Genomic DNA, 14306 nt, shown 5'->3' with positions numbered 1-14306 from the left:
GAGAGAGAGAGAGAGAGGAAAATAAGTATTAAAAAAATAAACATTTAACAAATGATATATTGTGATTTCTGGATTTTTTTCAAGATTATTTATGGTAAAAGGAAATCAAGATTCAGTTTCTTAGAAAAAACAACAATAATAATACACAAACACTAAATAGAATACTCTCCTAAACTGCTATTGGAGTTTGTTTAACTCTGTGAGTACTCTATCATCCCTTTTCCTTCCACTCAGCTTGAGCAAGTTAACAGACTTACCTATGTGAAGGTCAAAGCAAAACTTCTGCACTGGAAGCCATTTTAATAATGTTTCTTAAGAATACACATTCTGTTTGAGCTGAATTACAAAAATATTTCAACTTTTCAACCACCTGCATTGTTAGAGATCAAGGGCTCCCACGAACCTTTGCTGCTTTGAGGGCCGAACTTAGTGGAACCATTTGGATATGGTTATGGCTAAATCTAAAGCTGAGCTAAAAATACACTCTACCTGTTCTTTGAGCTCATACAGCTGGCTCGAGAGCTGTGACACCAGAGTGACTGTGTTTTCCAGTTTCTCCTGCAGGGATCGGATCTCATTCTGTTCGTTGTCTCCTTCGTTGCTCACCAATGACATGGCTCTCATGCGAGGGAACCAGTCTAAGTTCTTCTCCTGCAGAAAGTAAATACATACATGAGAATATGAATAAAAAAAATGTATTCATAAAACTAGACAATAGGAGCATTGATTCAACGATTATGCATCAACAAAGGGAGCGCCTCAAGGCTACAGTCATCCTGTGCGAGCAAAGTAAACAGAAAGGTAGTTGTTAGAGGTTTTAACATTAATCATCTCATCAGAATGGAAGCAGCTACATGTAGAATATTTAAAGCAGCTCTGCCATCTCCATGTTACTGCACACAGCAGCTACACACTAAATGAATAGCAACTGATATTTCAATTCTCACCCACTCTACAAACAGACCTCTGATGTGGGGATGAGTCACTGTCGTCCTACAGCAGGAACTGAAGTATGTTGCAACTTAAAGACAAGTGTGTCTGGCTGTGTATTTGCAACCTTGCAGGGACAGTGCAAGGTCAAATTCCTAGGAATATTCCACACTGTGTGGACCTAAATATAATACTCGTCTGCTCTAAATAAGGATAGGTTCTTTTCTTCAGGAGTAAGGTGTAAATAGAGTTTTGGTTAGGCTTAGATTTAGGAATGTGTTGGTAATGGTTACAGTCAGCATAAGGGTCTTGTTTAGGTCATAGAGATGAATGGGAAATTATGGAAATTAATGGAAAGTCCCCCTAAGGATAGCGGAACATAACTGTGTGTGTGTACTTGTTTATGTCACCAAATTAGGACCCTTTTGAGATATCAACTAAATCTCTGAGGACCAACACGCTGGGCCTAATGTGGCAGAACCCCATTTTTAATGTTAGAGGGTCCATCTAGAGCAGGGGTCTCAAACTGGTTCCAGAAAGGGCCGTGTGGCTGCAGGTTTTCTTTCCAACCTAGCAATAGCACACCAGACTCCAGTCATCTCATCAAGTCATCATGTTAAGACTGGACTCACTTGATGAGATGACTGGAGTCTGGTGTGCTATTGCTTGGTTGGAAAGAAAACCTGCAGCCTCACGGCCCTTTCTGGAACCAGTTTGAGACTCCTGGTCTAGAGGTATGGTGTGAGTTAAGGTTAGGATTAAGAATATACTGTTAATGGGTTCGGGTAAATGTCATGGTTAGGCATAAATGCAGTGACTAAAATTAATGAACCCTAAATGGTTTGATTTAGGGTTAGGGTCACGTTTTGGCTTTAGAAATGTGTTAAAAATGAATTCACGTCAATGGAAAACGAGGAAAATATATAGAGAAAAGTTTGGGTATGTTTCTGTTGGTTTCAAGCAAACTGTTTTATGTTCATTAATAGAGCACTGGATAGACCAAACAAGCTGCAACAGACAACTAAGACAACTGAGGGTGAAATACACCTATATAGAATTGTGTAATGTATCTGTTTGCGTGTGTGTGGGTGTGCAAAGTGCTGGAAATGGACCTGGTGGACTGCGAGCGTGAATGTATTTAACAACAGCATGCTCTTGTGCAAAGTGAGATAGGTGTCACAGATACAGATGCCATCAGTTGGCGGTTATGTAATATTTCCCCGCTGGTTTTGCTGATGAAAATCATTTACAAGGCACCGATAGCCGGATTTGACTGGTGCGATTAAATCCACTGGGAGCATTGAGTGAGGTGTGCTTCCACCTTCTCTTATATAAGAAAAAAACTGCAGGGTGAGATGGAAAGATGAGGTTGAGAACTGCTGAGAGGAGGACAGGGACAAGAGGGGAGTTTAGTAAGAGGGCATATGAAGGTGTGGAGTTTGGTGTGGTTTTTTGTGTTTTTTAGACTTTGTCCCATCTGGGTGGGAGATAGAGAGGCAGTTGTGACCTTTTACAGATCATTTGTTCTTCTTAAAAAGACCAACTATTGAAACAACTGATTTGAATTTAAATCTGGTCATAATTTCACTAACCGTGTTTGGAGGAAGAAGAATGATGACTACCATCCCAAGAACACCATCCTTACTGTGAAGCATTGGGGTGGTAGCATCATGCTTTGGGGGTGTTTTTCTGCACATGGGACAGGACAACTGCACTGTATTAAGGAGTGGATGACCGGGGCCATGTATTGCAAGATATTGGGAAACAACCTCCTTCCTTCAGAGTATTAAAGATGGGTCGAGGTCTTCCAACATGACAATGTCCCGAAGCACAAAACAAGGATAACAAAAGAGTGGCTCTGTAAGAAGCATCTCAAGGTTCTAGTGTGGCCTAGCCAGTCTCCAGAGCTAAACCCAATAGAGAATCTTTGGAGGGAGCTCAAACTCTGTGTTTCTCAGCGACAGCTCAGAAACCGTACTGATATAGAGAAGATCTGTGTGGAGGAGTGGGCCAAAATCCCTCCTGTAGTGTGTGCAAACCTGGTGAAAAACTAGAGGACATGTTTGACCTCTGTAATTGAAAACATAGGCTACTGTACCAAATATTTAAATTAATTTTCTCAGGTGTTCAAATATCCATTTGCAGCTATATCATACAAATAAATAGTGAAAAAAAAATCATATACTGGGATTTCTAGATTATGTCTCTCCCAGGGGACATCCACCTACGGTAAAATTTTCAGACACATCCATGATGTCTAAGTGCGAGAACTTGCAAAATAGCAGGGTGTTCAAGTACTTATTTTCCTCACTGTAACCACTTAATAATAATAATAATAATAGATTTTATTTGTAACGCACCTTACATTTCAAAGAAATCTCAAAGTGCTACAGAGACCAAAAGAAGAAGAAAAAAAAACAAAGACAAAAATAATAAATAATAAATAATAATAACTTAAGCTTGTTAGATTCTCTGCAAGAACCAAGATATATCTTTTTGTTCTCAAGGTTTCAAAAACAAGAAATAAAGTCTGCTTTGCTGAATATTCATGGTCACAGAAAGTCTTGTCAACTCTTGTCCACTGTATTTTAGTTTATACAGGTGAAGAAGGGGGATGATAAAAGACTCAAATAAAAACAAAAGCCTATTACAGGTTTATTTGGAGAGTCTGTTTGTACAGGGGTTATAAACTGTTTCTAAATACTTGGTAAGGGTATTGCATAAAATTCTACAATCAGCATTTGACAAGATAACTGCTTGATAGGAGTAGTCGTCTAATTTAAATAAATAACTTAAAACATGCAAGAGTTCTATTAAACATTTGAAGCCATCATGGAAACAATTTATGTTGGAATTTTTTAAAGAACACTACTGGACACTTATCCTGACCTGGGCGTTGCCCATATTGCATGGAGGTAATGGTGTTAAAAAATTGTGCTCTGCCACGTAGCTTCATTTTAAAGTGGCCTTTATAGTTTTATTCTGATCATTCTTTTTAAATTAACATTATTTCATCTTTTTTGGGATGTTTTATATTTCCCTCTGGTGTTGGATGATGTCACGCACCGTACTCCCCTGACATCCCTCATCGTGAAGGTCCAAGAGACTCCTGTGACCTAAGCTAGCAAACAAGACACTATCAGGGCCCCCTACAATTTGCTTATCACCATGGACTTGGAGTTAAAGGTTTAATCATAAACTTATTCAATAGAACCATCTACATTAAGACATTAAGACAATAGTGTGAGAATTATATTCTATGATTTATTCAGTGCATTTAACATGCTTCAGCCAGATTTGCTTTGTTAGGAACCCCATAAAAAGTAAGTAGAAGCCTCAGCAATTACCTGTGTCATAGATTACCTAAAACAGACCACAATTTCTTAGATTAAATGGTAACGTATCTAACCAATTAGCCAGCACCATAGGGGATGGTGAGCTTCCCATTCCTTTTCACTCTTTACACCTCAGACTTCCAGTACAAGACAGACTTCTGTCATCTATAGGAATACTTGCATGACTCTTCTTAGGGTCTATAAGAAATAGAGAAGAAACTGAGAACAGGGAGTCAGTGTACTGCTTTGTGGCACGCTCTGTAAACCCTGATTCTAAATGTGAAAAAGAGTTGATTGTAGATTTCAGAAGAGACAGGAAAAAGCACATTTGAAAGGAAGTCGGAACAGTTTGGTACTGACTGCCAGTAAAAGATTTAGAGGTACGCAATACCAGGAAAAGCTGCACCCTTTTATAATATGCTGGTCTTTATATGCAACCAATTTCAGCGTTAGTTATCAATCTAACAACATAGACTGGTCGGACGGATTCTGACACAAGGTTGCTCAAAAGATATATTGTGAAAGCTAAACTCTGACAAACTCTCTCTTTCAACAAATTAAGAGTTCTATAATAGTTGGACCAGCCTGAGTTAGACATTAGTAAAAGAAATGACTATGCCTGGTAAGATTCATTGCTATAATGCTAGTAAAAGCTTTTCTAGTGTATAAACATAAACTTTACTTTGTTAACTGAAGCAAATTCAAGAAAGAGATCATAAAAGCACTGCAAAAGATGAATGCAAGTCATCACAAAAACACAGTGATAAAAAGTACATTGAGGAACAGTAGGATAAAAATGGTGCAAAAATAAAATTTATTTAAAGTATACTTATTTTAAAACAAATGAGAAAAAGAAAATTCAATAAAACATAATTAAGGCCCAAGCAAGAGGAGCACATATTAAAAAAATTATTGTTGTTAGTTTAGCTTAGATTTTCAGACTTTTTAATCTATTTTCCCTATTTGATTGTATGACTTTTTGTCACACCCAAGTATTTTACGTAATTAAATAAAGCTGTTAGGAACTTTTGACCCCTTTTTCATTGCAGAACAGTAAGAGTTCAGTCCCACTACAGGGTTATACACACGAATGGATAGTTTCATGTCAAGCTACAACATCTTCTTTAGCCACCTGAAAATCTTAGTTTTAATTTTGTTCTGCTGGATAAAACAACTGTGCATGAGTTTAAACTCTCAAACTAGTGGTTACACTTTATCCTTCAGGATTTCATGGATGACATCATTGATTGATTAAGGTCTGTGACACAGATCTGGATGTGCCAAAGCAGCTAAAATGCAAAAATGTTCCACTTTGGTCTCTTCAGACCACAAAAAATCTTCCTTAACCTCTCTTGATTCACTGAGATATTTATGAGTTAATGTGAGACAGCTGTTTGTTTCTTTCTGGTCAGCGGAGGTTTTTGACCTGGAGCTCTCATACTTTGCCTTTTTTCTCAAGTCTCCCTCATATTGTTGGATCATAAGTACTGATCTGAACCGAGGCGCATGATGCTTACAGTTCGTTAGATATTGTTCTTGGCTCTTTTGTGACCTGCTTAATTGCTACTGCACTCTTGGGAGGGACTTTGGTTGGAAAGGTTCCCCATCTCTCCATTTCTCTCCAGGTTTGAATAAAGGCTCTGGTATTGGTTCACTAAAGTTTCAAGGCATCAGGAATGGCTTTTGTAATCTTTTTGACATTGATAGATCTTATTTCTTATCCGTTATTAATTTTGCAGCACGGTGAGCTGCTTTTTATTTTTTCCTTTCAGTCTACTTCCTACAGTCAGATCAAACTCATATGTTCAAAAAATGTCTAGTTTTATGTTGTTTGTGCTTAAACATTTAGCAGACGCTTTTATCCAAAGAGACTTACAAAGTAGACACAATGCTACAGGAGGGAAATCCCAAGTCAGAATCAGTGGTGAAAGCAAAGAGATAGAGCGAAGTGCAGAAAGAGTAGTAAAGAGGTACAGAGCTATGGGTAAGAGTCAGGATAGGAGATGCTCTTTGAAGAGGTGGGTCTTTAAGAGTTTCTTGAAGATACTTCTGTTCTTGTAGCGCTNAAGAGTCAGGATAGGAGATGCTCTTTGAAGAGGTGGGTCTTTAAGAGTTGCCTGAAGATAGTTCTGTTCTTGTAGCGCTTGGAAGGTCATTCCACCATCTTTGAACAACCCATGAAAACAGTCTGGATAACCATAGACTGCACAAGGAGCTGGGTAGCATGATGGGTTACTGTAGGTATGAACGGATCTTATGTTTAGAAGGGTGAAGTGACAAGATCAAGAGACGGAGGTAACATGATCTTTAAAGGTCAGCTGGTCATGAGTCATGGCACCCAAGTTTCTTACTGCCTTTGATGGGGTCAGGGACAGGGATCCAGTCTGGATGTGATGTTTAACAGGTCAGACGGAAATCAAGGCAGGATGTGGGTTTCCAAAATTGAGCTTAATCAGAGTTAAAAAGCAAATTAGAAAATACCTATAGAGTAATTTTCAGGCATATTCTTTTTAGAATAAATATTTTTTTATTTAAAGTAATGTTTGTGAGGAACGTGAACATATTTCACAAATTCTTTTTCTTGTTTTTGCTCTTCTTTGCCTTAATTTAGATTTGCAATTCAGCATAAATTAATGTGGATCACAAACAAAAGTGTCAAAATCAACAAACAGAAAAAATGGGGTACAAAAATTTAAATATTGTGGAATTGAAAATGAATACAGTATGTGGGAGTACATTTAAATCTTTCTGACTTGATAAAAGCCTATATTTTGTTTTATACTACATTAATTTTTCCAAGTCTTTTGGGAAATTGTGTATTGTTATGATAACCTTGTAAGAGAGTCTTTCCTTTGAGATATTTTCTATGATACACAACCATTGTCCATAGGTTGCTGTTTCAGTCTTAAACCACGAAGAGTTTATTCAGTAGATTTCCATCATTCCCATGCACATTTTCCTGCCAGTATCTCAGATAAAATGCAGGACAAGAAGTTTCAGTTCCTGAAAGCTTTTCATTTTACTTCACCAGCTTTCTCTGACCACTGTTTGAGCTTAGAGTCATAATGGCCTGGCTTAAATTTATCACCATAAGTAATTCATTTTAGTAAGCCAAGTTCCTCTCCTAGTTTAAGCAGTTTTACTATAGAGTACCCTTTTTCTTAAGTAAAACATTATAGTGGTTTAATGTCTGTATTTTCTTTAATAATAACTAAGATTTATTTCTTCCCAATGTTTGTTTGTGTTGATATTTTAAGTGCAGAGGTTTCTATCTACCACCAAGTCACATATTCAGTGTATCACCAGTATACTAAGCAGTGTATCCACCTTTTTCTATTGGTAGCTGTAATGTTGTGTATCGTATTCTTGGTGTTTTTTCTTCCAATATAAATCTTGAAACAAGTTTATCCAATTTACAGAGCTGGTTTGTGAGACATTTACTGGCCATGACATAAACCGATACGAAAAAAGGTGGTAATATGCTAATTTTAGTATAATTTTTCTCTTACTTAATCTCAAAGGATTGGTCACCCACCTTTCAATGTCTTTCCTCATATTAACTACTATGGACTGATAATTTTTTTTATATAATTTTGTTGGGTCTTTTGGTATATTCACTCCTAAGTAATCAAGGGATTTTGCTCCCCACTTTATTTCCCATTTCTATGTAAGGGTTTGAGTCTTGTTTACATTAATTTAATTGCCAGAACACAAACCAAACCTTTCAAAAATTTTTTTTAACTCTTTAAGGGATTTCACGGTGTTGGATAAGTATATAATTTTGTCGTCCGTGAACTGACTTATGATATGCATCAGTTGGTTAACCTCTATTCTTGATATTTGATTGCTCTGTCTTATCATTTGAGCTATAGTCTTAATATAAAGGGGACAGCAGCCATGCCTAAACCCCCTCTCAAGAGTGAATCTCTCTGTAAGGGAACCATTGTCTAGCTTAAGGTTTATGATAAAAGGATTTAATGCATTGAGTTGATTTATCATTTAATCTAAATTTCTAAACAAAACTTGAGGAGAAAAAAAAAATTCAGCTGGAAAAAAAGTTTTATTGTGCTTCCATTAATGTACAGTAAAGGATTAATGTTAGGATTAACAAGCTTGCACTTTAATAGATATCAAGTTAGATATTATTTATCAGTAATATTGGAAATAACTAATTATTTTAGGGTCTGCAATTTTGTAAAAAAAAATACAAAAAATAATTATTTAAAAAGACACCTTTTATCACAAACTGACAACATTTTTATTTTGAAATGTAAAAAACATTGACTTTCTGTTATGTACTGTTTTCAAAAATTCATCATACTGTATAACTATTAAGTTTAGAGAATGTGTATCTAAGTGTGACTGCATTTTTCACCTCCACCAATTAGGTTATATTTTTAGGAGTGTGTGTGTGTGTGTGTTTGTCTGCATGTCTGTACAGATAACTTGAAAAGTTATAAATTAATTTTAATGAAATTTTTGTCAAAGGTGCACCTCAGTCTAAGGAAAAACTTATTAAATGTTGGTAATGATCCAGTTCATAATCTGAAAACAGAGATTTTTAAGGATCCTTTAACATTATTTGGCAAAAGGAATTCCCCCTTAAAACAGTAGGTGGCAGCACTGACTATTTACAGCTTCAGCATTGGACTCAAAAAGTCAGGATGTATCATAATGAAGAAAAAAAAATGCAAAAACATAAGCGGCAAAAGATGTGTCTTACTCAATTACTCGATCCGCTGACCAAACAAGAGGGCAAAGTGCAGAGCGAATGAAGAAGGTGAGCAGAACATACACCACAGACTGCAAACACACTGTGTCTTACTTATGAAGTTTGAAAGATTTTAAGGAAATATTTACCACAGGTATGCCTCATGCAAAGGACCAATTCTTTAAAATTTGGTAATGATCCAGATCATGTGCAAGTTTTATCTACTGTATAGATGTAAGTCACAGTATCAAATAGATTTTCCACCTTGCAGGGTCTGCGCTTTCTAAGGACTTTTCTAATTAAATTTACTATCAACTCACTATGACAATTATCAATTTGATAGCAGGAGGTCATTTTGGTTGATTAATTTGCTATTATTCGATTAATTTTTTCATTTTGTTGGTCACAAAAAAAAAAAAAAAGCACTGTCCTGAAACATTCAAAGCATCCGGCCTCGACTCTTGACTCCATTCCTGTTACTCACACATCTTGTAATTCAGCCAGTTTTAATGATTCTGTTTCTATGTTGCCGTCCTCCATAATTTAGATTTTTTTTTCCCCACAGTTTTAATTTCTACTAAATACATGTACAACAGATCTGCCACATTCCTCAGTAACATTGGGCTCTTCACTTATCAACTTTCTGCTTGCCTGTTTTTTAATCCATTCGGCTCCACAGTATGAATAGAGTCTTTATAGAAGAGCTTGTCCTATAATGTTTGGGCTAATTGGGGCCTCAGGCATCAAGGGGCACAAAAAACAAAAATAGTTTTATTTCCTACACTTTCCAAAGGACAATGGTAGCTCTGTTAACTCAAAAACAACCTTGGAGCTGAATGCTATCCACTGCCTGATTCAATTACTCATTACTGATGGATTATGTTAAAGATGAAGAATATTATTTTGGATGAAGTCACTCCCGCTGGTTCAGGAATTAATGCCTAATTTAGGAAGTACAGTCGAAGTGTGGCCGTGCAGAATCTGACATATTAAAGCAATGTCTCGCTGCTCATCATTAGACTGTACTGTCTTTCAGTGTTTTCTGCACAGTAAGAATAGTGTGCCGTCCCTTTAAAATAAACTCGTGAGCGGATCCTCACTGACACTAAATTAGTTTTTTGTTTTTCTGAAAATAACTGGCATTTACTGTTCATTGATTGGTCATTTTTTTCCTTTCATATTCCATTAAACAATTCTGCAATACTGAATTATTTTAAACAATAACTTATAAACTAAAGGACTTAGGATCAAAACATTTATGGTGTACTACAATATTACTCTAATTTTGATGCACAGCAAATGCAGTATTGTATTTAAAATTATGAATTTGTTGTCCCCTCATTTGTGTAAAACTGGGGTTGCCTTTTTTAGTGTAACCCCAATAGGTTTTAACTTTCAAAGCTCAGCTTATTGCCAAGAAAAAGTTTGTTTTAAATCAGGCAGGAGGATAGAAAAAACACTAACAGTATTCAAACCCAACAAGTTGATTAATTTTTAGAGTGAACGAGGCTCATTTTTTAGTCAGGAATTTGGGTCAAATAACGATGTCAGGTAGTGCAAAGTAGTTTTTGGAGAATACGTTTTAATTAATCAGGAGGAACAACTATGGTTAGATTATAAAGCACTCTGATTGGAGGTGAAAAAAACATGGCAAAAAAATGGTTAATAAAAGTTCAACAGGGTTACAGGTAAACATTACTCCACTCTTAATATAATATTGTAAGTGTTCAACCTTTTGTTGTTGCATTTGTAGCTGTTAACTTGTTCAGTGGGTGTTGCATGGTGAAAGAGGGGTTCATGAACTGACTGAGTGTGTGTGAGAGAGGGATAAAAGAGGATGAGAGAAAAAGGGACAGGACAGCACGTGCTCTGCAGGGCTGAGCTATTAGCAGGCCACTTGAGATGGGTTATGTAACAGCGTTGTGACTGCTGCTGCAGTACGTGCTAGGCCTGTAGTCACTGTCATCATTTTACACACAAACACCTGCACACTGACTGACTCACAAATTCAAATCCCAAACACACAGACGGAACCGACACTCAGAGTAACATGAGCCGACTCTCCTGCTTGGCACTGCGTCAATTTCAGCTGCCAAGCAGATCCTGAGTCAGGATCATGTCCTCCTAAATGTGTGTTTTAGGTCATCAGGTTTCAAAATAGTTTCATTTTTTCCATCTTCCAATCCAGCTCCATTCATAGAACATTTTAAAACATTATGAAGAATCAAAGAAAAACAAAAACTGGGTCAAAAAATCAGCGTTTCAAGTGGTTTTAAAGGTCAAAGCAAAGAAAATAGCTTTAAGAAGTGATTTAATAATAGAAAGAAAAAAGGCCTGTCTACCTTGCTGTCATAGGATTGTTCACATCTTAAGAGCAACAAATGAAAAAAAGAAAAAAAGTTACTGAAGAGCAGCTGATCAGCTGACCTAAGAGACGAGAGGATGTATAGACAGGCAGAATGAGCCATCTCAGAGAGGACTTTCTTCTAAGGAGTTTTGAGAAAGAAACAATGCAGACTACTTCAGGGTCCATAAATAACATACCAAGTGTCCATGATTAGGGTGAAATAAAATCATTTACTGCTTATTATTGCAGATTTTATGAAATAGGGATGATAAACTAGACAACTTTGTTAAAAAAAATGTAAGATATTTAGACTTTGAGTCCCTAGCATGGCCAGTGTTGTTTTCCCAAACAAAAATATTTCTTAAAGCCCAATTTTTTAAAATGACGAGAAATTGACAAAATATACATTGCTCTTTGAGAACATAAACATAAACACAGTTTTTGCCTACTGTGCATGTAATCTGTCAATCAGAAGCTAAAATATCAGAAATGCTGCCCAATCTTATCGTCAGGTGGATATGTTAATGGTTGGTGTTCGAAAACCACAAAATAAACTATAAAAATAACTGAAATATGATCGGAGAGAAAAACCATACAAACTATTATCGAGAGATGGTGGTACATGTCGACATAAACTAGGAGGCAAAATACCACAGCTCCTAAAGGCTCTCAGCACTAATATTCCTGCCAAGGTAGGTTACAGTAAGTCGTGTCAAGTCCCAGTTTAAGTGGGCTTGGTTGTTCTAATGCTAGTTCATTTAGTGTGTTACTGTTGTGGAATGAAAATGCAGCGTTTTATGGCTGGAGAGCAAATTTAACACATTGTCATGCTGACCCATTTCTGAGTAACTATTTCGAGGGAAATGTAGCATTTAAGAGCTGTTTCCCTATTTGCCTAAATTAAATGCATGCTTGATTTTAGTTATATCAGTAGCAGATATTTTTTTTCCTACTCAGTGACTGTGTGACCACCTCTTGAGATGTGTTGAACAGGTCGAGTTAGATCTCCTTTGTTGTCCCACATAAAGTCTGCAAGTGCCCTTAGTCTACTTGCAATTCATGTATAAAAATAATAATATTTTTTTTTATTAATTTTGATGCTTAATATTGGCGTTTCTGAATTTTTTTTTTTTGAAATTTGGAGAAAAAAGAATATTGCTAAGGATTTAATTGTTTCCATGGCAAAACAAACCCAAGTGAAAAGAAAAAAATATTTTCTTATTTTCACATTTATATTTTAGATTTATTGTGGTGTTTTTAAAATTACAATTGAGAGCCAACTTTAGTTAGCTCGGTGTAACAGTAGCCAATCATACAATTTAAAATGTCTATTTTTAAAATGTGTTATCACATAAAGCAGCCAATCAGAAACAGCAAATTATCTAACATTTACATTTCTGATTGAATAGTAATAATTTTGAAAGGCCAAATAATAACTGTTCCAACAGTAAACAAGGTGTCACATTAGAACGGACAAAGCAGAAAGTTTAGGTTGCATTTGAAAGGAAATAAATGAAAAACTCGAGAGCCGTTCACCTTGTGTTTTTTTTCTTCCAGTTTCTTTATTGCATGCTGCAGAGAGTTTAGTTTCTGCTATAGTTAAAACGAGGCCACCAAGTCCAAGTGATTGCAGTCTTAGGGTCTGGAAGATCCTAAGCAACAAGATCAGTGGTCATAAAAAGCCAAAAGATGCAGTCTGGTCTTCTCTCAAGAGAGAAACATAACACCATGGATATTTGGCCCACATGGTGCCCCAGCGAGCAGTGAAGGAAGTAGCCCAGGCTTCAATGTCATGATAGATTTCTAGATCATGCACCTCTGTTACAAACAGGAGGCAGCTGCGGTTGAAATCCCCAGCCGAAGGAGCTTGGTTGGGACTTTATTATTGGGACTTTATTATGAATACTTTGCAATATGAAAATCCTTTATAACTTTATTATAACTAACAAAACACTGCCCTCAATTTATTCTAATTTACAAAACAAATAGCTTATAAAATAAAAGCAATAAGTAAACTAGATCAAAAATCTAGATCCTGAAATACAAGCCTGCCCTTAAAGTATTCATTAATAATCTGACTGGTTTTGAGATGTCTAATGTTGCCATTGTTGTGGCCGGTTTGACAGTACATGCTTTCTCAGAGTGAGGGACTGTAGAAAAATCTATGGTTTAATTCAGTCTGCTGGGCTTCCTTACAAAAACATGTGACCAACTTTAATTGTACTTCGCTATATTTAGGATCAAATTACACCATAATAAATTGGATATAAATATGACAAAACGACGATGCATTGAAATACCAGAAACTAAATTTGTACCGTACTGCTTCCATGAAATGCTTTACATTAAGCCTACAGTTTTTGTTAAGTCTCAAGCTTCTAACAATGTTCTCTTTAAATAGATGATTGGTCAGGTAATTTACACAACATCCCAGATATGTAATTTCTGCTGGAGCACTCTAAAAACTTTTTTTTTTTTCCGTGAAAGAAGGTAAAATCATTTCAAAGCAGATCACTATCAACACATGGACTTTGAAAACAATACGTTCCGACATATTCTTAAACATCAAACCGATGAGCTTCTTTAAGTCCCATGTTGCAATCACATGTTTGGTCACAAGCTGTTTTTCTAAAGGCATCAAATAGGGGGTGATTTTCAAGGTTTATAGGAAAAATAAGCAACACTTCATTACTTCGGAGAGGACGAACTGTGAAGGGCTAAAGGTGTCTTCTTAAAAGGAATATGGAGATATCTGGTCACCAATCATAAATTTGCAAGCCAGGCCAAACGCTCACACATGTATGTCAATTAAAATTAGCCTTTCTTGTGTTGTTAAGATCTTGCATTTAGGGGACAGACTTATTCTAATGTTAGAAGTCTAGTTTAATTTTTAGGCATCCTCCCTAATTACAAGACACCTGCTGATGTCCTTAGATACCACATAATAGGGGTGTGGGAAATGATATATCGTGATATTTGGCTG

At 36.3% G+C, this 14306-nt stretch overlaps 1 protein-coding gene across 1 annotated transcript in view; it reads right to left on the bottom strand.

Moving 5' to 3' along the window:
• itpr2 (inositol 1,4,5-trisphosphate receptor, type 2) overlaps positions 1 to 14306 on the bottom strand; it is a 96441-nt gene that overhangs the window by 3669 nt on the left and 78466 nt on the right. Inside the window, exon 56 of the mRNA XM_015403974.1 lies at positions 490 to 651. Within this exon, the coding sequence (XP_015259460.1) occupies positions 490 to 651 (162 nt within the window). The remainder of the gene's footprint in view (positions 1 to 489; positions 652 to 14306) is intronic.

Source organism: Cyprinodon variegatus, unplaced genomic scaffold, assembly GCF_000732505.1.
Source record: "Cyprinodon variegatus isolate N-32 unplaced genomic scaffold, C_variegatus-1.0 Scaffold35, whole genome shotgun sequence".
In the NCBI taxonomy this organism is placed as follows: domain Eukaryota; kingdom Metazoa; phylum Chordata; class Actinopteri; order Cyprinodontiformes; family Cyprinodontidae; genus Cyprinodon; species Cyprinodon variegatus.
Note: the sequence above shows the minus strand (reverse complement) of the source record. Positions and strands in the feature narration are given on the sequence as shown.